This window comes from Gymnoscopelus microlampas (assembly GCF_963454915.1).
Source record: "Gymnoscopelus microlampas genome assembly, chromosome: 2".
NCBI classification, from domain to species: domain Eukaryota; kingdom Metazoa; phylum Chordata; class Actinopteri; order Myctophiformes; family Myctophidae; genus Gymnoscopelus; species Gymnoscopelus microlampas.
Window position 1 is genome coordinate 54,598,994 of NC_139939.1, and position 27,995 is coordinate 54,626,988.

General features: G+C 40.5%; 3 protein-coding genes across 4 annotated transcripts; all 3 read left to right on the forward strand.

Annotated features, from left to right (window-relative positions):
• Nucleotides 1-1,152: 1,152 nt before the first annotated feature.
• On the forward strand, nucleotides 1,153-27,568 carry LOC311058535 (B-cell receptor CD22-like). Of its 2 annotated transcripts, XR_014602068.1 has the most exons (7): nucleotides 1,153-1,229; nucleotides 2,817-2,977; nucleotides 3,790-3,916; nucleotides 5,235-5,316; nucleotides 5,439-5,466; nucleotides 21,540-21,810; nucleotides 27,468-27,568. XR_014602068.1 is itself a non-coding variant. In XM_084075998.1 (6 exons), the coding sequence occupies exons 1-6, from the start codon at nucleotides 1,199-1,201 to the stop codon at nucleotides 21,648-21,650; spliced, it is 540 nt and encodes a 179-aa protein (XP_083932124.1). In that variant the 5' UTR covers nucleotides 1,153-1,198; the 3' UTR covers nucleotides 21,651-21,847. The 2 variants fall into 2 exon arrangements, 1 of the variants encoding a protein (XP_083932124.1); XM_084075998.1 differs by lacking the exon at nucleotides 27,468-27,568 and having other exon boundaries at nucleotides 21,540-21,847.
• LOC311065316 (B-cell receptor CD22-like) lies at nucleotides 7,633-13,282 on the forward strand (the record flags this gene model as incomplete). Its single annotated transcript, XM_084085585.1, has 5 exons — nucleotides 7,633-7,674; nucleotides 8,306-8,626; nucleotides 9,534-9,728; nucleotides 11,158-11,213; nucleotides 13,274-13,282. The coding sequence occupies exons 1-5, from the start codon at nucleotides 7,635-7,637 to the stop codon at nucleotides 13,280-13,282; spliced, it is 621 nt and encodes a 206-aa protein (XP_083941711.1). The 5' UTR covers nucleotides 7,633-7,634.
• LOC311058550 (CMRF35-like molecule 7) lies at nucleotides 24,432-27,359 on the forward strand. Its single transcript, XM_084076013.1, has 5 exons — nucleotides 24,432-24,458; nucleotides 24,767-25,090; nucleotides 25,503-25,571; nucleotides 26,230-26,311; nucleotides 27,211-27,359. Exons 1-5 carry the CDS (start codon nucleotides 24,440-24,442, stop codon nucleotides 27,230-27,232), a joined length of 516 nt encoding a protein of 171 aa, XP_083932139.1. The 5' UTR covers nucleotides 24,432-24,439; the 3' UTR covers nucleotides 27,233-27,359.
• Nucleotides 27,569-27,995: the final 427 nt, after the last annotated feature.

Consider the following 27,995-nt stretch of genomic DNA (forward strand, 5'->3'; position numbering starts at 1 on the left):
GAATTTCAACTCAGAGTTTTGGATGGTGAGTTTATTTACAACAAGGGTACTATTCTACTAAGTTAGGTTAGGTAGTACTTTGTGTCATTTCCCTTTCATAATAGCATGACTATAGTTTGCACTGAGCTTCCTTATTTCTAGTAGCAGACACCGTCTCTAAGGCGTATGATGAGTAGGCTGGCAGATTAGACTGATAAGGCTTCAACTGCTAGGCCATATGGTTGACATCTGTGAAATGGATCATACGTATTGTTTTGGGATGTTGAGTTTGTTACAACGATGGTACTATTTTACTAAGGGCCTTATCTTGCCTTATCCCTTATGCCTAAACGTTTTTTTTTGTTGCAATTTTTACTATCTTGAAAAACATTTTAAAATAGTGAAAATAGCCGATCTACATCGACACGTTGAGCTTGTACTGTAGATCGGCTATTTGAAGTATATATATATATATATATTTTAAAAGAAGTAAAAAATGCCCAAAAGGTACAGTATAAGGGGTTGCCTTGGGTGTCATTTCCCTTTCATAATAGAATGACTATTAGTTACACAATCAAGTTTGCATTGAGCTTCCCTATTCCTTGTAGCAGACACTGTTTAAGGTATGTGATGAGTGGAGTGGCACATTGAGGCTTCAACTAGGCCATGGTTGACATCTGTGAAATGGAACATAATATACAACACTGACTAAATCAAGTCATCTGCTGTAGCAACTGTCTTGAAAAATAATATTGCAATTATATCATTAATCTTGTGTGTTGATAAGATGATATTAAAACAATACATTGTGTTGTTAGTACTAACAGAAAGCAGAACACAACATAACAGAAAATAGAATTGAGAAATAATATATTCACAGACATTTTTTAAATGGGAAAACAATGAATACTATGTAATACATAAAACTACTATTATTATGTTTAGATTATGGCTAAACTAATGACTCTTTCTGTGCCTTTCTGGACCTTATACAGCGAGGCCCTCAGTATCAGTGAATCCACCAGGAGAAGTTGTTGAGGGCAGTAACGTGACTCTGACCTGCAGCAGTGATGCCAAGCCACCAGTCCACAGCTACACCTGGTACAGAGACAGAGGAAGCAGCTCCGTCTCCACTGGTCCTCAGCTGGTGAAGGACAACGTGTCTCCTGCAGACTCTGGACAGTACACCTGTCAGGGGACAAACACACGTGGATCCCAGATGTCACCACCCTACTCTTTAGACGTTCTGTGTACGTATATATCTATATCTATATTTATATAGATATATATACACACACACACACACACACACACACACACACACACACACACACACACACACACACACACACACACACACACACACACACACACACACACATCGTATACATATATGCAGTATATACAGTATGCAAGGTTGGAAAGTGGTTGAGATCAAGTTATATTGGTGAATTTAGTTCCCAGTGTTTAATTATTTTTACCAAATCTGGTGTAGGCTGGGATCAACACCATTTTCGGGTCTGGCGCGGAAATAACTTTACGTCATCAGGTGGCCGGAACCCACGAGCGGAACCTCTGGTGCCGTGCACCTCCAAAATAATTCCCCTAGTTTAAGATGTGTTTAGTTTTGTATAATCGTTTCTTTTTGTATAATAATGGTTTGGTAGGTCCATCTTTTATTCTAACTCATAGCGTGACTAGCGAGACTAAACTAATTGATTTGCATTATGTGGGGAACAAAAACAATGCGACGGAACCCAACCGGAACCCACCACCGGAACACATTTCTTTCTAAACCGGATCACATACAGCTCAGTTTTAGAATGAATCCCAGGCTTTCCTCTGTGGTGGAACGCCTGGTGACGTGAGGTTAAACCTGGTGTCACTGTCATATTAGACACATCACGGCCTGTTCACCAGAGACAATGTTAGCACTGCAGCCTACCCAAATGGTGCCGAGTCGGCAGCAGCCGGCTGCACACCACTCGAGAGCGGCCACTCGCTCGGCTAGTGCCTTGCTCGGTGGCACCAGCGTGATCTAATTTGAGAGTGACGACACTAGCGTTGACTCCCATTGTAAGAATGGAATAAGGAAATGCTTGTTCTATCTTAACCCACTGTGTCATTTTTAGATTTTAGCTAAAAAGCATTATTTTACACTTTGGGCTATTCAAAAATAGCAGATATACAAGCTCATAGCGCGGCACCGAGTGCCGCGCTATGAGCTTGTAGATCTGCTATTTTTGAAAAATCGTGAAAATGTGTGCAAATCTTTGAATACATATATTTTTAAAGCGAACATTTTAAACTCAAATCTTTGCTTCTGGGGGTCCCTGGAACAACATATTTTGATGGGGGTCTGCGGCCAAATACATATCATTTTGGGGGTCCTTGACATGAAAAAGATTGAGCACCACTGATATAGAAACATACGTTTTTGAGAAAACTGTTGAGATTTAGGAGACATGTAGAATCGGCTTCAGGTCTCAATGGGTTAATGGTATAGTTCCAATGTTTGGAACTATTGCCCATGGCGGCCCGCTTTGCGGCGAGATCAAAGCGTGTCATAACTCTCCCTCTCTCAATGGGTCTGGGTGGCATGACATAGGGCTCGATCCCGCTGCTGACAGCACACCTGCCTTGAAACACTGAGCACTTGCGAGACCGACAGTGGTTTGCAGAAAACGTACAATAAATGGCAATGTTTCTTTCTCTGGTGATTGGGGTTGCATTGCATTATTCAACGCGTACATTCGTGTGATTGTTCATCCCTAGTGAAAAATACCGTAGAATATATGCAAATACTGTACATTATCAATATTTCTTTTCCGCCATAGATCCTCCAAAAACAACCTCAGTATCAGTGAATCCACCAGGAGAAGTTGTTGAGGGCAGTAACGTGACTCTGACCTGCAGCAGTGATGCCAATCCACCAGTCCACAGCTACACCTGGTACAGAGACGGAGGAAACTGCTCTGTCTCCACTGGTCCTCAGCTGGTGAAGGACAACGTGTCTCCTGCAGACTCTGGAGAGTACATCTGTCAGGGGACAAACACACGTGGATCCCAGATCTCACCACCCTACTCTTTAGATGTTCTGTGTAAGTAAATAGTTGCATGTGTGTGTGTGTGTGTGTGTGTGTGTGTGTGTGTGTGTGTGTGTGTGTGTGTGTGTGTGTGTGTGTGTGTGTGTGTGTGTGTGGGTGTGTGTGTGTGTATATTTACTCACAACCCATAAAAATTGGTCCGCAAACCACTGTTTGGGAAACGGTAGTATAATGCAGTGGTTCCCAAACTGGGGGTCCCCAAATGTTTTTGGGGGGGTCCCCAGATGATTAGCTTAATGTGCAACATTGTTTTCTCAGTAAACAAACCCACATACAGTACAAGTGTATACAGGGTATCTGCACATTTCTAAAGTTACAATTGAATGACTTTTAAGACCTTTTTAATACCAAATTGTCAAATATTACGTAAGGGGGTCCCCATTTAAAATATTATTATTTATTTATTTTGGGGGTGGGGGGGTCTTAAGTACAAATATGATTATTTTGGGGGGGTCACTGGACGGCACTGAAAAGTTTGGGAATCCTTGGTCTAATTATGATCAAATGTTATTTGTCTTTTTGATGTGTAATGCATGCAGATGCACCAGTGAGTGTCTTGGTGCAGGTCAGTACAGCACACAGTCCAGCAGAGGGCAGCAGTGTGAATTTGACCTGCAGCAGCGACGCCAACCCACCAGTACACAACTACACCTGGTACCAGAGGACCGGGCCTCCTGGTGGTCCCAGCTCCCTGCTGGTCCAGGTAGGGTCAGGACCGCTGCTGGTCCTGACCTCTCTGCAGCCCTCCCAGACTGGACCGTACTTCTGTCACGCCAGGAACTCTGTGGGAGAGAACATTTCTACTGAGGTGCTGCTGGACATAGTAGACAGTGAGTAGAAATGTACTACAGCAGGGGTCTTCAACATGTTTCAGGCCAAGGACCCCTTAGCTGACAGAGAGAGAAGAAGCAGGGACCCCCATTATTGTATAGAATTGTGTTGCAGATTAAACTTTTTCATAGATATAGATAGCTTCATAGACTTGTCTGACGAGATGGATTCATGATTAATGTGTATTTTCAGACATTACCACTTAAACCGTTAATACTTAGTAAACTTGACCTTTCACTCTGTACTTGGTCTGCTCTTTTTTCCCCATCTACACCAAACCTCTTTGTATTGCCAAAAATAGCAGATCTACAAGCAGATATGATGTTCTCCTCAGAATAGGGATGCTGAGGTTCAAGCGGTTAATGTAAAAAAAAAAAAAAAAATGCTATCACAAAGATTTGGTGGCCCCCCTGTAGTAACTCTGAGGACACGGACCCCCTGTTGAAGACCCCTGTACTAAAGCATGCAGGTCTTCAACAGGGGGTCCTCAGAGTTACTACAGGGGGGCCACCAAATCTTTGTATAACTTTCTGTACAGACCCCCCAAAATAATCGTATTTGAACCCCACCCTGACAAGCACTTGGAATTGTGTGAGTTGAGGCATTACATTTTGTTGTGAAAATAGCTGAACTACAAGCTCACACCGCCTCGACTGTAATTTTTACTTAATATTTGACGATTTGGCCAGTTTGGTATTAAAAAGGTCTTAAAACTCATTAAATTGTAACTTTAGAAATGTGAAGATACCCTGTATATATACTTATACTGTATGTTGGTTTGTTTACTTGTTGAGTGAGAAAACCAAAGTCATTTGGAAACCCCCAGTTTGGGAACCACTGACTGGTCTATGAGCTGACAGCCGCCAATCTACATTTCTATGTATAGTCTACGTCAGTGGTTCTCTAACTTTTTCATGTCAAGGACCCCCAAAATGATATGTATTTGGCCGCGGACCCCCATCTCAAATATTTTGTTCCAGGGACCCCCAGAAGCAAAAATTTTAGTTAGAAATGTTCGCTTAAAAAAATATATATTCAAAGGTTTGCACACATTTTCCACGATTTTTCAAAAATAGCAGATATACAAGCTCATAGCGCGGCACTCTGTGCCGCGCTATGAGCTTGCATATCTGCTATTTTTGAATAGCCAAAGTATAAAAGGTTAACGTTATTGTGACGCTATATTAACACATTAGCTGGGGACCCCCTGGAACTCTCTCAAGGACCCCTGGGGGTCCCCGGACCCCACTTTGAGAACCAATGGTCTACAGACTGTAAATGTTGTCGATATCAAACTATCCTGTCCACTTCCTGCAGCTCATCGTCTCATCCTTCGTGTTGGTATTGGAGTCAAGGTGTTGGCAGTGCTGCTGCTTCCTCTGGTTATGCTGTGGGCCTGGTCAGTTTCATCATTACACTCATTAAAATGACACGTTAAGTCCCATTACTCTACATAATATTCTGTTATTGCTATTGCCTTGACAAAAAAAAAAATACTAATAATATTTCTTGTCTTTAAAGGAAACAGGACTCTGGCATGAACGAAGCAGTGAGGAGAGCTAAATAATATTAATTGATTGCACATATTCATACAGATTAATTTGATACATTATGATTTATTGATGATTGTGAATGTGATTCATATTGAAGTGTGTTGTCGTGTTTCAGGAGGACGGTCCAGATGACGTGAACGTCAGTGGAAGTGTTGGTCGTAGACGAGTCTTCATCTCCTTCATCTCCTCTGCTCATCAGGACAGCAGGGTTGTGGAGGAGGAAACCAACGTGTGAAGAAAGACAGAAAGCATGAAGACATTCCTTTACATTTAATAGACCAGCTCTTTTATCACTGGATGCTGGAATATAGCTTATTATTGAATAGCAGAAGATTTTTATTTTGCAAAATAACCACGTAGAAAGTATAAGTGTAAATATATGAAAGGTAAATGTGAGGCAATGTCTCATGTGCAGCATGTTGTTCGTGTTTTGCTAACATTAACAACTTTAGTTGGTACGGCAAGACTGAATCTCTTCCTGGTTACAATTATTTGTGTTTCTTAGTTAGTTACTATTTAACAGGGGGCAGAGCTACTATGAAGCTAATTTTGCATCTGTGGTCCAATAATACCTCTGCTGTCGGGCTGAAACCAGCTACTGTATGTCCAAAATATTAACTTTTCATGAAATGATTTTTTTTTTGTTAGCACAACACAATACTGCCTCATCAAAATTGGTATTATGACTGTGTACATTGTCAGATACTTGAATGTGTCATTATATTATGATCACTTTACCCAAATACAGCTCAAGTGGAGTGTTTTGACCATTAATGTGGCGATTTCTCCGTCTGACTTAGACCAGATGATTTTGCTACCACCATAGAAGAACACCTGTCTGCAATGTTCAACAGGACCTAGAGCTTATCGCCAAGACAATACATTGATCCTCGCCACTTTCTCAGAATGCAGAAGGAAGTGGTATACTGCTGGTGGTCTGAATTTGGCGTGAGACCTCACAACTTAGTAATTACCGGTAGGCTGAAACCGCACTGTTAAAGGAAGCCCTGTTTCCATGGTAGCCTATTGCCATGTTCATACTTTGTTTGTCCGTAAAATGTTTGCCTGATGAAGACCTAATAAGGTTGAAACGTTGCGCCATTAATTAAATACGTTTTGGGAGCTTTAAACCAGTGTGCGAATGTTTTACCTTCTCCTTGATTACCATGTTCTTACAATAATATCTCTGTCGGGTGGAATCCTCATACCGTATGTCCAAAAATAGCAAAAGTAGCAGATCGCTTGCAGATCTGCTGCTTTTGTGTGACACTGTAGGATGATCAGTTAGGGCGTTAATTTACGAAAAAACTGAAAAGGTTAGAAGAATATGGAGATAAGAGGTTTCTGACCGACAACAACAATATCCTTTATAATGTAATATTCCACTGTCCATGTACTATCCTTAAAATAAACGTTTTAATACATTTCATTGAACTATTGAAACAGGAGAACTGTAAAAGAAAGTAACACTTTAGGGGTGACGTGGTACAAAAAAGAAGAAGTATTAGTTCCTTTTTTCTCACAAAGTTTTGATGCTCCGTATGAAGGCCTTGCAGGTTTTTGCATATTCATCCACAGTGTCCTTCTCTCTGAACACTGCCTGAACAGATCTACAAGCTATAAACAACTCGTGGTGATACTATGAGCCACTTGTAGATCTGTTATATTTGGCAGACGACACTGTCGAAGGCTACTATACGACTACATTAGGCTCACTGTAGTGCAGGTTCTCAAACGTTTTCGTGTCAAGGGCCCCCAAATGGATTTGTATTTGGCCATGGACCCCCATCTGAAAAGGTTTTGTGCCCCCCCCCCCTCGCCCCAGAAGTGAAGATTTATATTAAAATAAATATCAAAATGATTCAAAATGTTTGATATTTTTCAGAGATATTCAACAAGCTCAAAGCTGTGAGATTGTTAAGATCATTGTGACCCCCCCCCCCCCAAGGAACCCCTGAGAACCAACGCCTTACAAAATGTCTGACACCCAAATAGTCCACTTTATATTAAACAAGTGAGCTAATGAGAGCTCATCAGGCACAGCCTATAGAGGAAACTGACAGGGCGGGGTGGAGCGACAGATATGACTATATAAGATACATACAACATACGGAAATGTAATTTCTTTGTTCATGAGTTAATGAGAAACAACACGGTGGGCAACATGAAGAGGACATTCATCACCATGGTTGTTCTTCTGGGTGGTAAGTACTATAACACACACACACACACACACACACACACACACACACACACACACACACACACACACACACACACACACACACACACCAGGGGTCATCAATGTGTCTGTGGCAATTATTATATATATTTTTTGTTTTAAATAACATTTTTATTTTTATCGTAAGTCTCAATTACTGAATGTCAGTCTCCAGGTTTTCCTTTTTATTTTCAAGGACCCCAATAACTCTGAGAGTGTAGGGTCCATTTGGTTCCATTTTTACACTCGCAGAGTTACAGACCTGTAAAGGTCATTTAAGGCCATAGCTATTTATGTGTTTCTGGTAATATTATCGTCCACTGAATTGTATGTCCGTAGCAAAAATAACATTTTGACAGAAATGTCCACCAAAAGCCAGCATGGTGGTGATGACCCCTGACACGCACGCACGCACGCACGCACGCACGCACGCACAAACAAACAAACAAACAAACAAACAAACAAACAAACAAACAAACACACACACACAGTTCCCCGCTCCCTCTCTCTTTCTCTCTTTCTCCCTCCCTCACTGTCTCTTAATTGATGATTCATTGATTGATGAAATGATTGCTATCAGAAAAACTGACACCTTTTCCGTTGTCTTTTGACAGGGTTGTGTGGTGTTGAGTCTGTGGATGTGACAGTGGAAGGGAAGGAGGGAGGCGAGGTCACAATCAAATGCTCTCACAGCATTGCATTTTATAATTTCAAATACTTCTGCAAGGAACCATGTAGAGATGAAGACCTGATCAACAACAAAGGGGAGAAGGAGAGAAATGTTTCAAAAGGGAGATACCGCATCCAGGACGAAGGAAACACCTTCTTCGTGACCATTACTGATCTGACAGTGGACGATTCCGGCCGGTACAGGTGTGGAATAAACAGACCTGGTGTTGACACGTTCAAGGAAGTAGAACTCAGAGTTTTGGATGGTGAGTTTATTTACAACAATGGTACTATTCTGCTAAGTTAGGTTAGGTAGTACTTTGTGTCCTTTCATAATAGCATGACTATAGTTTGCACTGAGCTTCCTTATTTCTAGTAGCAGACACCGTCTCTAAGGCGTATGATGAGTAGGCTGGCAGATTAGACTGATAAGGCTTCAACTACTAGGCCATATGATTGACATCTGTGAAATGGATCATACATATGTTTTTTGGATGGTGAGTTTGTTACAACAATGGTACTATTTTACAAAGGGCCCTATCTTGCCTCATCCCTTATGCCTAAACTCTTTTTGCAATTTTTACTATTTTGAAAAACATTTAAAAAGAATTAAAATAGCCGATCTACATCGGCACATTGTGAGCTTGTAGATCGGCTATTTTAAGTATATTAGTTTTTTTTTAAATAGTACTAAATGCCCAAAAGGTACAGTATAAGGGGTTGCCTTGGGTGTCATTTCCCTTTCATAATAGAATGACTATTAGTTACACAATCAAGTTTGCATTGAGCTTCCCTATTCCTTGTAGCAGACACTGTTTGAGGTATGTGATGAGTGATGAGTGAGGCTTCAACTAGGCAATGGTTGACATCTGTGAAATGGAACATATTCAACACTGATTAAATCATCATCTGTTGTAGCAACTGTCTTGAGAAATAATATTGCAATTATATCATTAATCTTGTGTGTTTGTCTTAAAATGATATTAAAACAATATATTGTGTTGGTAGTACTAACAGAAAGCAGAACATAACATAACAGAACAATAATATATTCACAGAAATGTTTAAAATGGGAAAACAATGAATACTATGTAATACATAAAACTATTATTATTATATTTTGATTATGGCTAAACTAATGACTCTTTTTGTGCCTTTCTGGACCTTATACAGCGAGGCCCTCAGTATCAGTGAATCCACCAGGAGAAGTTGTTGAGGGCAGTAACGTGACTCTGACCTGCAGCAGTGATGCCAAGCCACCAGTCCACAGCTACACCTGGTACAGAGACAGTGGAAGCAGCTCCGTCTCCACTGGTCCTCAGCTGGTAAAGGACAACGTGTCTCCTGCAGACTCTGGACAGTACACCTGTCAGGGGACAAACACACGTGGATCCCAGATGTCACCACCCTACTCTTTAGACGTTCTATGTAAGTTAAAGTAACTAAAAACAACTAAACCGTTTTTTAAATATATATAATAATGTCTAATACTGTGGGGTGGTCCCCAAATGATTTTGGGGGCTCCCCAGATGATTAGCTTAATGTGCAACATTCTTTTCTCACTCAACAAGTAAACAAACCCACATACAGTACAAGTGTATGTAGGGTATCTGCACAAATATTACGTAAGAAAGAGGCAAACATTGTGAAAATAGCCGAGCTTGTAGTTCGGCTATTTTTCTAATAGTTTGAATATGATTATTTTGGGGGGGGGCTACGGGCATGTCACTGAAAAGTTTGGAAACCCTTGGTCTAATTATGATCAAATGTTATTTGTCTTTTTGATGTGTAATGCATGCAGATGCACCAGTGAAAAAAAGGGGTAAGTTTTTCCAAAAACTAAAGTTAAATTTTGTATCTTTTGTGAGTGGAAAATGTTTCACAACGCCCACTGCATGAGTTTCACCCCCGAAAGCCTTTTATAAATATATTTAAGGTTTTAAGGCCTATCAGGCTCGAAGCCTTATTGCATTCCTTGGCTTTCTTTTTCTTCCGCCGTTTTTGCAGTTCTGGCCCAACCGTGCAAACATTTTTTACGAAACTCGGCCATATGGTAGAGGGCTATGCCAAACGGCCAAGGCCCGAACAAACGTTGGCCAAAGGGTGGCGCTGTAGCACTCAATTGAAAATGCCAACTTTGAACAGGTACAACTCATGCCCTGTTTGACCTACAGCCATGAAACTTCGATACACACATGCGTCTCCTCATATCTAACAACTTTCACACTCTGACTTTTGACCTCTGACCTTTAGATCTCCCACCATTTTGAATTATATGAAAAACAGTGAAAATCTATCTCCTCCTGGGATCTTTGAGCAATCTGCACGAAACGTTTTACTCATGAACTTTGGACCTATGCCGACAAAACGTTAGCGGCGGATTTTCCATAAGTGAAAAAATGAAGCTTTTAAGAGCCAATGAATATTGCAGTTTTATGAAAATTATTCGTCTGCCCCTAACACATACATGCAGATTCACATGTGTTTGAAACTTTGCAGTAATGTAGAGGGTCATTCCAAATATCACTGAAACCAATCTTACTCCAATTGGCCAAAGGGGGGCGCTATAGCAATTTTTTGAACATGCAAACTTTAAACAGGCATAACGCATGCCTCGTTTGGCTGAGAGCCATGAAATTTGCTTACACTTGTGCCTTGACACATGAGGAACACATGTATCACTTTGACCAGTAAGCTCCGCCCTTAGATTTTGAGCAGTTTGAAAAAGACTTAAACCCAGGATTTCTGAGCAATTTGTGTGAAACTGTGTCATCTCTGTGGTCTCCTTTTTCACAAGTTCAGGTTTATTGGTCCAACGGCTTCTCGCTAAAGCGTGTGCCCTACAACCTCATGGTCGCCAGTTCAAACCCCACTTCACTTCATTTAATTTGCATTTCACACAACATGAATGTGTCAATTAATACATGTGCAATTGTTAAAGATAACCTGAAATGCTTATTTGAGAGTATGTTTTTTTCAATGTATGACATACTCCATCGTGAAAATAGCCGATCTACAATCTCACAACTTTTCAGATAGCAACGTGTTTCTGAGCTTGTAGATCGGCTACTTTCACCAGTTTCGGTTCCGAGGAGACGCACAATTTCTCCATTGGTAAATGGTTTGTGAACGAGTGATCTTTGTGTTAGTAAAACAGGGGCTTGGTTCATAACAGAAGGCAAAAGTTCATGATCTTCAACAGACAACTAGTAAGCTCCGCTGTACAATTTCTCTATCGGTAGATGGTTAGGGAACCAGTGATCTAGAGTAGTTAGCAAAACAGAGGCTTGGTCCGTCAGGGACGGAAAGACTTATATATATATCAACAGTCACTAACAGGGCTATCATATCTCTAGCTCAATGAGAAGAAAGGCAGCTTATGAGTCCGGAGGTCACCGATTCGATCCCTGTCCCCGACGATGTGTTGAGGTGATTATTATTTGGCATTCTTAGGCTTACGCATAGTATTTCTCGAGGTTAGGTGTAGGCATAGTTTTACTGAGGTTAGGATTAGTGAGGGTTTAAAATGCTCATGTTAATTGCATGGTTTTCTTTTTCCCAAGTTCAGTCTTCTATGTTTCAATGGCTTATTGTGCATATCACTTATCATTGCTTCTTTCTTTGTTCTTTCTGCATTCCCTGGCCTCGTATTATCGCTGCTAGCAACTATATTCTATGTTTGTTTTCCTTCAGGTGAAATATTGTCTTTTCTGGCCAAAAAGTGTATTTTAGACGTGAGATAGGGGGCTCCGAGTGTACCCACTAAGTAAAGTAGGCTTTCAACATCTTAAAACCGTCTTTGTTTTGGTGAGTAGCGAAAGTATATATATTTTTTTTTTGACGAGAGGCTGCGCAGCCTGCGCTACCGTGTGATGTGGGCAACGGTTGGAAAGTAACATAGCGTTAGGAGAACTCCTTTTAACTATATAATTAATGAATTCCAAAAATGTATTACCGCCGTTAACGTGATAATTTTGACAGCATTAATATACACACACACACACACACACACACACACACACACACACACACACACACACACACACACACACACACACACACACACACACACACACACACACACACACACACACACACACAAACGTTATAACATTATGTGTATAGTAGCAGGTATGTACATGAGGTTAAAAACAATCGCAGCAAATGCTGCGCAGCAATAAGCTGAGGTTAAAACAGCTCCAGGTGGCCCGGGCCGCTGGCATAGCCGTCTGGGCATCTAGGCTGGTAATTCAGCCTGACAGCATGTCGCGGAATCGAGTACCGATCCCGACGACCTTTGACCCCCATCTCTCTCACCATTTCCTGTCAGTCTACTGTAATCTATCAATAAAGCCCCAAACACGTCTTTAAAAAAAAAAAAAACAGCAGCAGGTGCACATGTGTAGTAAGGTGCAGCACAGCACTAGAACAGTGACAGATATTGGACATAATATGCCTTTATACATACAATATACAGATATATTTGTTTTAGCTTTTTCTGCCTTTATTGATAGATTACAGTAGACTGACAGGAAATGGGGAGAGAGAGAGGGGGTGACACGCAGCAAAGGTTGTCGGGACCGGGACTCTAACCCGAGACTCGCTGTCAGGCTGCATCAGCAGCCTAGGTGCCCGGACCGCTACCCCAGCCGTCCGGGCAAAAACATCAACATTTGACATGACGGGTCACATGTTGATGAAACTATGCCTATGTTTATTTATTTCAAATGATATTTTAACATGTTGTTATACTGTCTCTCTCTGTCTGTCTATACTGTTCCACCTCCTGTGACTCGATCTACTCAACCTCCAGTACCTGTGGAACAGAGTTCTCTACATGTAGTGGGGTTGATTGTAGGACTTGTTGTTGTGATTCTACTGACCATCATTCTGCTCCTGCTGTGTCGATACAGAACATCTAAAAGTGAGAAATAATACATTAGATGGATTATTACATATAGATTATAATCACTGAGGAATTCAGGATACAATGATTTATGTACCATTTATGTACCTTTTCTTTTACAGCTCCATGGTGTGCCAGGTATGTACAGTATTAACTCTGTCTATTCATCAACATGATAGCAGTAGATTACATCTTGTTGTTTTATTCCATTTATGGTAAATATACTGTATATCTCTAAATTATAGACCGATTCAGTCTCAGGGAACCAATCAGGGCTCAGCTACCGACCACAGGACCAATCAAAGTGATGCTCCGGATGATGTGTACTGCCCACTGCAACACGGTCAGTCTGTGAACCAATAATTTTAAGGACAATTAAAAATATTTAAATCTAAATCAGGGGTCTTCAACAAGGGTCCGGGACTCCTAAGGAGTCCTCAGACTTACTACAGGGGGTCCGCCAAATCTTAGGGAATTAAGTGAAACTATGTTTGTATTAACAGCGCTTACTTGTTTACCTTTATGCGACACAAACATCTACGGCAGGGGTTCTCAAACTTTCTCAAAAAAATATTTTTTGGCGACCCCATCCTAGATAAATTGAGAACCAACCATTTACTTAAATATTTGGTTGTTACAGTCAGCTTGAACATCTATATAACGGCAGCCAGTGGTACATACTGAAACTCAAAATAAGTCCCGAATCAACAATTTACTTACTGTGTTTTACATTCTGCTTGAACAGTAATGCAGATATTATAACAGCAGCCAGTGTGGTACACTGAAACTAAAAATAATTCAAAAACCAACGATTTGGATGTTAGTCTGTTTGAATCCTAATGCAGATTTATGTCTGCAGCCAGTTGTACATACAAGCTAGATTTATACTTCGGCGTACAGCGGGTCGCGTGTCGAAAATAGCAGATCTACAAGCTCACAATGCCTTGCATCCTCTACGCGTTGTGAGCTTGTAGATCTGCTATTTTCGGTCCACGACACCGTCGTACAACGAAGTATACATTCGGCTAAGATCACAGCTAGCAGGCTCGCTAGGAGATGAAGTGAAGTTGAAGCAGAGTAGCAGTTTGGCAAAACACACCCATCCAACTTTCCTTTTTTACAGACACTGCCTTTTTTACAAGATAATAAATAATGCCGCTGTGAGATAATCGCCATCCTTCCCTGCCTTCCTCCCCTCCATCCCACTAAAGGGACTCACAATATTCGTGGGTAGCGAACTCTGATTGACTGGTGATATAAACATACCTGACACAAGTTTTAATATCCACATTTGACAGCAACAGGAACTAAGTGCAGGACCTTGTGAGACTGCGGGACATTCATCCCAGCGTTGTCAAGCTTGCAATGCGCATCAGGGATTTGCAGAAACTAGACCTGTAGCTGTTTCATTTTCAGTTTTACGGCTCTTCTTGGTAATCAGAAGACTCGTCACAAAACACAGTCGCCCCCATTTTTTCCACGAAGGCGGCCGTTCCGAGGTCGCCGGATTAGACCCAGGGGGGGGCGAGTGTGTTTTGGGGCGACCGACCATTTTTGTACTCCTCATCTTAAATATAAAATATAAACAAGGCATTGCTCTCAAACGTACAGTAGCCTGGCTGATAAAGAGAAAACTAGGAAAGCAAACGCCAACCTTCCCATGGCAAATTTAAGGTAACAAATACATTTAAAAAATCTATCTTTTTAATAAAAATAAAATACAATAAATAAAAAATAAATGTATCACAGGGGTTGGTGATGATAGATCTTGGTACGATTGTATCTACTACAAAGTCCTGCTGAACAGCTACCACTTATTTATATTTGACGATCAAAGACACTTTTTTGCAGTTGTGCTTCATAGATGTAAATAATATGATTATGATGAGCTCTGATCAATGTGGTGCCCTGTACACAGTGTGTGATGCACATGTGCACACACACTCTGTCTGTCTGACATTAGTCAGTCAGTTTGTGTTTAATAATGTACGTATCAAGATGTATAAGTTACAGTAATTGTAACTGAAAACAATGCATTATTATAAATAAATAAAAATATTTCCTCCAGATGGACTACAATGGAAACAAGCTTTGGCTTTTTTTGGGACTTGATCGTTGTTGGCGCTTTTAACACATTGACCGCCAGAGGTTAATCTCATAATGTACTCACCAGTGCCAACGTTTTATTGTTGTTTTTTGTTTTTTTCACGTCGCCATAGACCTTGTTAAAATCCTTAAGAATGAGCGCTGCACTGTTTGTAAACATCGCGGAGATCTGCCTGGTTCGACCAGTGAAAACCACGTGTCAAACGGGGCATCCATGTTGTAGTTAGAACGGTTTATGTTAAACAGTGATCACCGAGGAGAAAAAACTACGAGGAGAAAATGGAGTTTCAGTTTCGTCATTAGAACGGGGGCCGACGGAATTGGCAAAACCGGATCCCGAATAATTCCGTTTCCAGTGGTGTTACAATGAAATGTGTCGTATTGAAAATTGAAAAAAAAAAAAAAAAATTGAAAAAAAGGAAAAAGCACCAGTTGTCGCATAGCCCGTAGGCTACAGGGATCGGCGCTTTACGGTTGGATTTATCGGCCCGTAGGCTACGGGCCTGGTGGTCAATGTGTTAAGGTGAACTGTTTTCTTTTATATTGATGCCAATAAATTACTCTTTCCTTCAGCAAACCATCCAGACGCCGGCCCCAGTCGGACAAACACGTCGACAACGATGACGACATCACAGGGAGCAGAGACGCTGCTGTCCGTGCGAACAGAGTTCGTCAAACGAGTGTCGGAGCCCGTGCTCAACGGTCTGCTGGATAAACTGCTGGAAGAGAAGGTTCTCAACGATGAAGAGATGAACTCCATCAGATCGAAGGCATACAGCCAAGAGACAGCGAGGCCATTCATCGACATGGTGAGAAACAAAGGGAACCAAGCATCTCTGAAGATGATCACTGCACTTCATCAACTGGATCACAACCTTTATCAGCAACTGGGTTTGGACAAACTCTTCTTCTGATGAGGATCATAATGTTGTCTGATGACTAGAAAGGATCTGATCAGCAGGATCTCTCTCTCTCTCTCTCACTTCCAGTGGCGCAAGCACTGTTGCGACCCGGGCTGCTCCTGCTGTTAAAGGGCAAGACCACTTTGGTAGAGGTTTGGGTTGTGTAGTTACCTTGCCATGATGTAACTCCAAAGGTGGACAAGAAATCTAAAATAATTGCTCCATTGATTAGAAATTGATAATTCAAAATATGCTCCTCATTGACTTACACTGTACGGTAAAACAGCTCTCAAAGTCATTCTTTTAGCACATAAATGAACCCAAACATAGCTGATTCAGACAATATAGAGCATCACAAAACCCAGTACTGTTTTTTTCTTTTATAAAAATGTCAACTTCCTGTTGATTTTACTATTTGAAGATCTGGATCCGGATCCGCCGATCCATTCCGGGTTTTCTACTTATTAAAAATGGCAAAATCAACAGGAAGTTGACATTTTTATTTAAAAAAAAAACAGTACTGGGTTTGATGATGTTCTATATTGTTTGAATCAACTTTGTTTGCGTTCGTTTTTGTGCAAAAAGAGTGACTTTGAGAGCGGTTTTACCGTACAATGTAAGTCAATGAGGAGCATATTTTGAATTATCAATTTCTAATCAATGGAACAATTATTTCTTATTTCTTGCCCACCTTTGGAGTTACATCATGGCAAGGTAACTACACAACCCAAACCTCTACCAAAGTGGTCTTGCCCTTTAAGCCTCTTTTCCAGCCGTTTTACCCCCTTTTTATTGTCTTGTCTGTGTTTTATGTGCACTGACTGTGTTGATTGATATCTGAAAGATGATGCCGCTGAGATGACTGTTCTTGATAATCGTCCGGGAAATCATAGCAGAATGTTACTCGCCGGCGTGTCCGGACTCCACGCCGACTTCGGCTGCGTACCTGCGGTACACCCATGACCAGCTTATGCTGCTTCGACCCAGTGACAATCTTGTCATGGCCCCAGTGCTCCCAAGGGAACTGCTGCTGACACCACCACGGAGCGAACGAGGAAGAGGGGGAGACGCGGAGAAGGATGTACAGACCACCTCTACCATCCATGATTCTCTGTAACGCCCGTTCACTGAGGTACAAAGCAGACACGCTATGATTTAACACCAGATTCCTACATGAGTACCGGGAATCATGTCTGCAAGTGATCACAGAGACATGGCTGCCATAGACAAATGTTATGGCAATGTTAATGCTTATGTAGCTGAGGTTAAACCTCCACTGTCCACTGCTAAACCCCCATTTACCATGTCAGATCACAATGTTGTCCCATCTTTAGTTGGTACGGCAAGACTGAATCTCTTCCTGCTGACAATTGTTTGTGTTTCTTAGTTAGTTATTATTTAACAGGGGGCAGAGCTACTATGAAGCTAATTTTGCATCTGTGGTCCAATATATAATATCTCTGCTGTGGGCCAGAAACCAGCTATGTCCAAAATATTAACTTTTCATGAAATGAAAAAACAAACAAACAAAAAAAAAAACATGTTTTTAGCTCAACACAATACTGCCTCATCAAAGTTGGTATCATGACTTTATACATTGTCAGCTACTTTAATGTGTCATTATATTATGATCACTTTACCCAAATACAGCTCAAGTGGAGTGTTTTGACCATTAATGTGGCGATTTCTCTGTCTGACTTAGACCAGATAATTTTGCTACCACCATAAAAGAACACCTGTCTGAAATGTTCAACAGGACCAAGATAAGTCTTCTCGCTAAGACAATACATTGAACCTCGCCACTTTCTCAGAATGCGGAAGGAGGTGGTATACTGCTGCTGGTCTGAATTTGGCCTGCGACCTTACAACTTAGTAATTAAGCTGGTACTCTACTGTAAAAGTAAGCCTTGTGTCCATGGTAGCCTATTACCATGTTCATCCTTTGTCTGTCAGTAAAATATTTGCCTGATGAAGACCTAATAAGGTCGAAACGTTGCGCCATTAATAAAATAAAAACGTTTTGGGAGCTTTAAACCAGTGTGCAGATGTTTTACCTTCTCCTTGGTTAAGTTCTTACAATAATATCTCTGTCGGGTGGAAACCTCATATGTCCAAAAATAGTAAAAGTAGCAGATCTACAAGCGACGCGTCGATTGTAGATCTGCTACTTTTACTTATTTTGTGTGACGCTGTAGGATGATCAAGTAGGGCGTTGATTTATGAAAAAACAGAAAAGGTTAGAAGAATATGGAGATAAGAGGTTTCTGACCGACAGCAACGATATCCTTTATAATTTAATATTCCACTGTCCTTGTACTGTCATAATACATTTTATTTAACTGCACTGAGAACTGTAAAAGAAATTAACACTTTACGGGTGACGTGGTACAAAAAAGAAGAAGTATTTTTTTTCTCATAAAGTTTTGATGCTCTGTATGAAGGCCTTGCAGGTTTTTGCATAATCATCCACATACAGTGTCCTTCTCTCTGAACACTGGCTGAACAGATCAACAAGCTATAAACAACTCGTGGTGATACTATGAGCCACTTGTAGATCTGTTCTTTTTGGCAGGCGACACTGTCGTAATTAGGCTCACTGTAGTGTAGGTTCTCAAATGTTTTTGTGTCGAGGACCCCCAAGTGGATTTGTATTTGGCCACGGATCCCCATCTGAAAAGGTACCCCCCCCCCCCACCGCCTCGGCCCAGAAGAGAAGATTTACATTAAAATAAATATAAAAATTATTCAAAATGTTTGATATTTTTCAGAGAAATTCAAAAAAAGCAGATGGACAAGCTGTGAGCTTGTTAAGATGATTGTGACGCTATATTAACTAATTTTGCTGGGGACCCTCTAGAACCCCCCCTCCCCAAAGGACCCCCTGAGAACCATTGCCTTACAAAATGTCTGACACCCAAAATAGTCCACTTTATATTAAACATGTGGGCGAATGAGAACACAGCCTATAGAGGAAGCTGACAGGGCGGGGTGAAGCAACAGAGATGACTATAAGAAACATACAACATACGGAAATACAACTTCTTTGTTCCTGAGTTAATGAGAAACAACACGGTGGAATGAGCAACATGAAGAGGACATTCATCACCATGGTTGTTCTTCTGGGTGGTAAGTACTATATATTACACACCATAGATATCCCACCCAACACGCACGCACGCACGCACGCACGCACGCACGCACGCACGCACGCAATCACGCACGCACGCACACACACACACACACACACACACACACACACACACACACACACACACACACACACACACACACACACACACACACACACACACACACACACACACACACACACACACACACACTCCACCACTCTCTCTCTCTCTTTCTTTCTCTCTTTCTCCCTCCCTCACTGTCTCTTAATTGATGATTCATTGATTGATGAAATGATTGCAGAAAACTGACACCTTTTCCGTTGTCTTTTGACAGGGTTGTGTGGTGTTGAGTCTGTGGATGTGGCAGAAGGGAAGGAGGGAGGCGAGGTCACAATCAAATGCTCTCACAGCAATGCGTTTTACAATTTCAAATACTTCTGCAAGGAACCATGTAGAGATGAAGACGTCCTGATCAACAACGAAGGGGAGAAGGGGAGACATGTTTCAAAAGGGAGATACCACATCCAGGACGAAGGAAACACCTTCTACGTGACCATTACTGATCTGACAGTGGACGATTCCGGCCGGTACAGGTGTGGAATAAGCAGACTTGGTGTTCCTGACACGTTCACTGAAGTACACCTCTTATTTTGGAATGGTGAGTTTATTTACAATAATAGTACTATTCTAGTAGCAGACACCGTCTCTAAGGCGCATGATGAGTAGGCTGGCAGATTAGACTGATAAGGCTTCAACTACTTGTTTAGGCCATATGGTTGACATCTGTGAAATGGATCATAATATATAGACACAAAAACAAAGACCTCAAGTAATCAGTTATAGCTACCGTATTGAAATATATAAAAAATGTGATAACGTATCTTGTATGTTTATGTATATTAAAACAATATTTTATTGTTTCTGTAAGTGTTTTTTAGTCCTGCCACAGTATTAGCATGCATGAAGCTAAAACATTATGCTCCACCTTTTCCCTCTGGCTCACCATCACCAAGACAAAGCTATGGAGCCCACTACTACTACTATTGCCACTGCCACTGATACTACTACTACTGCCACTGATACTATTACTACTGCCACTGCCACTGATACTACTACTACTGCCACTGCTACTGCTACTGCTACTGCTACCACTGATGCCTCTCCGGCAGCAGGTAAGACCTGGTGGTGCACAGTGATGGTGATCAAATGTTTTACATAAGTAGAAGTATCAATACCACAATGTAAACATAGTCTGTTACAAGTAATAGTTCCGTTTTCAAAATTTACTTGAGTTTAAAAGTACAAAAGTATTGGCATAAAAATGTCTTTAAAATCTTTAAAAGGATATATTATGGCAGAAGTGGTTAATATGTTTTGTAATAATAATGAAAATCCACAAAGTAACTGGAAACTAAGGTTTTCAAATAATCGTAGTCAAGTAAAAGTACAATAGTCGACTAAGTAAAACTGCCTCAAAAGTGTACTTAAGTATAATGCTTGAGTAAATGTACTTTGTTACCACTGGTGGTGCATGAGGCAAGATGTGAACACAGGTCAACTAGATGCCTATCTTGGACATTCATTTTCTCATTCTTTCACCTCAGCAATTTACAAAACACTCATATACAAATTATTCTGTGTGCGTGTGCGTGTGCGTGTGCGCGCGCGTGCGTGTGTGTAATGGAACAAAACCATCGAAATGATCAGTTGTAGTTATTGTCTTGAATAATATTTGAATATGCTGTAATTTCCCTGCAGTTCATCTTGTCATCCTTCGTGTTGGTATTGGACTCAAGGTGTTGGCAGTGCTGCTGCTTCCTCTGGTTATGCTGTGGGCCTGGTCAGTTTCTTCATAACGTATCAAAATGACTCTTAAGTCCCAACACTATGTTTAATATCCTGTTATTGACTGTGTTGGAAAAAAAAAACATCTAAAAAGCTTAAAACATTTCTTTAAATATTGTTTCTTGTTTTTAAAGGAAACAAGATTCTGACATGGACAAAACAGTGAGGAGAGCTAAATTATTTTTAAAATTGATTCCACTTATACTGATAGGCTACATTTTATACCAACAAAAATGTCTATTGATGATTGTAAATGTGATGAATATTGAAGTGTGTTGTCATGTTTCAGGAGGACGGTCCAGATTATGTGAACGTCAGTGGAAGTGTTGGTCGTAGACGAGGCTTCATCTCCTCTGCTCATCAGGACAGCAGGGTTGTGGAGGAGGAAACCAACGTGTGAAGAAAGACAGAAAGCATGAAGACATTCCTTTACATTTACAATAGACCAGCTGTTTATCACTGGATGCTGGAATGATAGCTTGAGAAGACAAGATCAGATATAGCTTATTATTGAATAGCAGAAGATTTCTTTTTGCAAAATAACCACATAGAAAGCATAAGTGTAAATATGTGATAGGTAAATGTGAGGCAAGTCTCATGTGCCAGCTATGTCCAAAATATGAACTTTTCAGGAAATGTAAAAAAAAACATGTTTTTAGCTCAACACAATACTGCCTCATCAAAGTTGGTATTATGACGTTATACATTGTCAGATACTTGAATGTGTCATCATATTATGATCACTTTACCCAAATACAGCTCAAGTGGAGTTTTTTGACCATTAATGTGGCGATTTCTCCGTCTGACTTAGACCAGATAATTTTGCTACCACCATAAAAGAACACCTGTCTGCAATGTTCAACAGGACCTAGATAAATCAATCCTCGCCACTTTCTCAGAATGCGTAAGGAAGTGGTATAGCCTACTGCTGCTGGTCTGACTTTGGCCTGAGACCTTACAACTTAGTAATTAAGCTGGATCTGTACTGTAAAAGGAAGCCTTGTTTCCATGGTAGCCTATTACCATGTTCATCCTTTGTCTGTCAGTAAAATATTTGCTTTTGCCTGATGAAGACCTAATAAGGTCGAAACGTTGCGCCATTAATAAAATACGTTTTGGGAGCTTTAAACCAGTGTGCGGATGTTTTACCTTCTCCTTGATTACCATGTTCTTACCATAATATTATCTCTGTCGGGTGGAAACGGTTATACCTTTCAGGATTCAAATTAAAAAATTGCACAATTAGCAGATCGACAAGCTCAAAACGCGTTGCTTGCAGATCCTTTGTGCGATCCTGTAGTATGATCAAGTAGGGCGTTAATTTATGAAATAACAGAAAAGGTTAGAATATGGAGATAAGAGTTTGCTGACCGACCAACGATATTGTTATAATTTAATATTCCATATATATGTACTAATATATGTTCCACACCATTAATAAGTAAAACCTGGCATTTTATTGAACTACACTGAAACAGGAGAACTGTAAAAGAAAGTAACACTTTGGAGATTACGTGGTACAAAAAGAAGTGTTTTTTGATGATGAGTTTTGATGCTCCATATGAAGGCCTCACCTGGCCATTGTCTCCTCAGACACTATAAAATACCTGCTCAATGATATTTTTTCTCTTCAGTCCTCCTGAGGCCGCTGGAGCGGTCACACCGAAGAGCACCGTCTGCTTATGTTGCTTTAATTATGCTCAATTGAAATAAGTTAATTATGTTCAGTTGAAATAAGTTAATTATGTTCAGTTGAATCCAGTTGCTTTTTGACATACCTCCGTGTCGTTTCCCCTTTTTTGTTGTGGCCTTGGAGCCAGGCCATAACACAACCCATGGTGATACTATGAGCCACTTGTAGATTTGTTCTTTTTGGAAGGCGACACTGTTCGTACCACGAGTATATTAGGCTTATCGTAAGCCCAATGGTTCTCAAACAAATTGATATGTATTTGGCCATGGACCCCCATCTTAAAAGGTTTTGCCATGGACCACCAGAAGAGAAGATTTATGTAAAAAATAAAATAAAAAATATTCCAAAAATTGCAAACATTTTAGATATTTTTCAAGAAAAAAAAAAAACAGATGCACAAGTTCGCGTCACAAAGTGACGCGCTGTGAGCTTGTAGATTTGCTTTTTTTGAATAGTCAACGTGGTTGAAATGATTGTGATGTTATTTTAACTACTTTTGCTGGAAACCCCCCCATCAAGGACTCGCGCTTATGGATACCACCGCTTTTCAGGGGAGACCCGCTGTGATTGGCCAGTTGTCAGTTACTAAGTCAGAGGTCAAGACATTTCACAGAAAATCTCAAGAAGGGGAAGTGTACCAGATTGCCTGATTGAGTAATCATTATTAGGAAATATGCCCATATAATCACATGTCTGCTCACTCATACATAAGATACAAATCAGTATATCGGTTAACAGTTTAGTGGAAGGTTGGATAAAGTAAGAGAATGGAATAAGGGTAGCCGTGTGATAGGAATATATCAGTGGTTCTCAACTTTCTTTTTTTAGCTCTGGACCACTTGCATATTTCTGTTAAATAATGCCTGCATGGGCTTGATATAATATGTTGCACATATATTGTGTAACAAATTAAATCAAGCCCTTAAAGGCAGACTATAGGTAACTTTGAGCCTAGATTTAAAATATATATATATATTTTTTTTTGTTGCATTTTTTCCCCTCTATCAGCCACTATTATGCTGGTGTGTTTTCCTGCAGAAAGACACATTCCTCTGGCTGTATTTTTGTAGTTCCACTGTTTATATTGACATTCATCCCTTTGCAGGGACTGAAAAGTCTGTGGGGGTAGAAGGGGGGGCTCGGCCAGGTCTCTTAATTGATCCCTTTTAACTTCAAAGGGGTTGTGCAGTGAGTTGATTGATAGGGCCATAAGAGTGTCAACCTCGTTAGTGCTCTCTCTAATCAATGAATGCATCAAAGATTCAAATATTTTCTTACATTTGATGGACTTATTACTGTAAATATGTCCCTTGTTCAAAATCAGTTTAAAGCCCCTACTATAGAGGAAACGGACTGGGTGCGGGGTGGAGCAACGGAGATGACTATGTAAAAAACGTGCAACATCCTGTACAGAAATACAACTTCTTTGTTCATGAGTTAATGAGAGACAAGGACAACACGGTGGAATGAGCAACATGAAGAGGACATTCTTCACCATGGTTGTTCTCCTGGGTGGTAAGTACTATATATTTCACACCATAGATATCCCACACACACACACACACGCACACGCACGCGCACACACGCACACACACACACACACACACACACACACACACACACACACACACACACACACACACACACACACACACACACACACACACACACACACACACACACACACACACACACACACACACACACAGTCTCCCACTCTCTCTTTCTTTCTCCCTCCCTCACTGTCTCTTAATTGATGATTCATTGAAAGATGAAATGATTGCTACCAGAAAGCTGACACCTTTTCCGTTGTCTTTTGACAGGGTTGTGTGGTGTTGAGTCTGTGGATGTGACAGAAGGGAAGGAGGGAGGCGAGGTCACAATCAAATGCTCTCACAGCACTGCATTTTATAATTTCAAATACTTCTGCAAGGAACCATGTAGAGATGAAGACGTCCTGATCATCAACAAAGGGAAGAATGGGAGGAATGTTTCAAAAGGGAGATACCGCATTCAGGACGAAGGTCACACCTTTTTTGTTACCATTACTGATCTGACAGTGGACGATTCTGGACAGTACTGGTGTGGAATAGACAGACGTGGTGCTTTTGACACGTTCACTGAAGTGCAACTCAGAGTTTTGGATGGTGAGTTTATTTACAACAATGGTACTATTCTACTAAGTTAGGTTAGGTAGGACTTTGTGTCATTTCCCTTTCATAATAGCATGACTATAGTTTGCACTGAGCTTCCTTATTTCTAGTAGCATACACCGTCTCTAAGGCGTATGATGAGTAGGGTGGCAGATTCAACTTCTAGGCCATATGGTTCAGGTTGACAACTGTGAAATGGATCATACATATATCAGGAGACACAAAAACCTTAATTAATCCGTTTTAGCAACCGTCTTGAAAGATATTGTATATACGATATTTTATTGTATTTGTAAGTGCTTTTTAGTCCTGCTAGCTACAGTATTATCAATAGCATGCATGTAGAAGCTGTAACATTATGCTCCACTTCTTCCCTCTGGCTCACCAATCCATCACCATCACAAAGCTATGGAGCCCAGTACTACTGCTACTACTACTGCCACTGCTGCTACCACTGATGCCTCTCCAGCAGCAGGTAAGACCTGACCTGCTGATGCATAGTGATGGAAGAAGTATCAATACCACCCAAAAGTATCAATACCACACTTGAGTAAAGGTACCAACGTATTGGCATCAAAATGTACACTGCTCAAAATAATTAAGGTAACATTTTGATCCCTTAACTCTTTTGAGCAGTTTTTGTTAGCAGTATGTACACAGTTCATGAAAACTCAATCAACGTGTTCCCTACATTTCTTTGAGCAGTATACTTAAAGTACCAAAAGTAAAAGTGCTCATTGTGCAGAATGTCCCATTTCACAAGTTTTCAAAATGCCTATCTTGGACATTCATCTCCTCATTCTTTCACTTCCACAATTTACAAGACACTCAGTATACAAATGATTCAGTCCATGGTATAAGCAATTGTGTGTTTTGTGTGTGTGTGTGTGTGTGTGTGTGTGTGTGTGTGTGTGTGTGTGTGTGTGTGTGTGTGTGTGTGTGTGTGTGTGTGTGTGTGTGTTCGTGCGTGCGTGTGTGTGTTCGTGCGTGCGTGCGTGCGTGCGTGCGTGCGTGCGAGAGGGAGAGGGAGAGGGGGAAAGTGTGTGTGTGTAATGGAACAAAATAATCTAAATGATCAGTTGTAGGAACTGTCTTGAATAATATTTTAATATGCTGTAATAATTTCCCTGCAGTTCATCTTGTCATCCTTCGTGTTGGTATTGGAGTCAAGGTGTTGGCAGTGCTGCTGCTTCCTCTGGTTATGCTGTGGGCCTGGTCAGTTTCTTCATAACGCATTAAAATGACTCTTAAGTCCCAACACTCTATGTAACATCCCGTTATTGACTGCATTGAAAAGAAGAAAATACATCTAAAAACATGTTTTTAAATGAAACAAGATTCTGGCATGGACTAAACAGTGAGGAGAGCTAAAACATTTTTTATTGATTCCACTTAGGCCATATTTTATCAGTGGTGGAAGAAGTACTCACATTTTGTACTTAAGTAAAAGTAGAAATACCACGATGTAGAAATACTTTTAACTCTTTTAAGTAAAAGTACCAGTATTCAAAAGCATTGTCATCAAAATATAACTAAGTACTAAAAGTAAAAGTACTCATTATGCACAATGTCCCATTTCACGAGTTATCATAAAATCATCTGAAAATAGACGATCTACAAGCTCACAGCGTGTGAGCTTGTAGATCTTCTATTTTCAAATAGCCCAAGTATATAGGTCTGAAGTGGTTAATGTAAGTTTTTTTTTATAATAATCAAAATGTACAAAGTAACTAAAGTAACTAAGGTTTTCAGATAATTGTACTGGAGTAAAAGTACAATATTTTCCTCTGAGATGTAGTGGAGTAGAAGTACAAGTATTGAAAATGGGAAATACTCCACTAAAGTAAAAAAATTACCTCAAAATTGTACTTGAAGTAATACTAGGTAACTTTTTCAACAAAATAAAGTTAAATTGTATATCTTTTGTGAGTTGCAAATGTTTCACAACACCCACTCCATGAATTTCACCCCCGAAAGCCTTTTCTATTATAATTTCTATTGAAAAGGTGGCTTGGTGAGCCTTTCCCGCGAAAATGACGTCATATCAATCATCAAAACATATGTATTGATGATTGTAAATGTTATGAATATTGAAGTGTGTTGTCATGTTTCAGGAGGACGGTCCAGATGATATGAACGTCAGTGGAAGTGTTGGTCGTAGACGAGGCTTCATCTCCTCTGCTCATCAGGACAGCAGGTTTGTGGAGGAGGAAACCAACGTGTGAAGAAAGACAGAAAGCATGAAGACTTTCCTTTACATTTACAATAGCCTGGATGCTGGAATACAGCTTGAGAAGACCAGATCAGATATATCTTGTTATTGAATAGCAGAAGAAAGAAAATGGCAAAATAACCGCGTAGAAAGTATAAGTGTAAATATATGATAGGTAAATGTGAGGCAAGTCTCATGTGCAGCATGTTGTTCGTGTTTTGCTAACATTAACAGCCGACTTTAGTTGGTACGGTAAGACTTTCTTGGTTGCAATTGTTTGTGTTTCTTAGTTATTATTTAACAGGGGACAGAGCAACTATGAAGCTCATTTTGCATCTGTGGTCCAATATATAATATCTCTGTTGTTGGGCAGAAATATTAACACTTCAGGAAATGAAAAAACAAAAGTTTTTAGAACAACACAATACTGCCTCATCAAAGTTGGTATTATGACTTTATACATTGTCAGATACTTGAACGTGTCATAATATTTTCATCACTGGGTGGCAGTGGCTCAGGGGTAGAGTGGCCGGTAGAGCGGCCGGATGGGAACCTCGAGGTACCCAGTTCGATCCCAGGCTCCCCCAGAGTTAATGTCAAAGTGTCCTTGAGCAAGACGCTGAACCCCTAATTGCTCCCGATGAGCAGGTTGGTGCCTTGCATAGTTTCCTCCGCCATTGGTGTGTG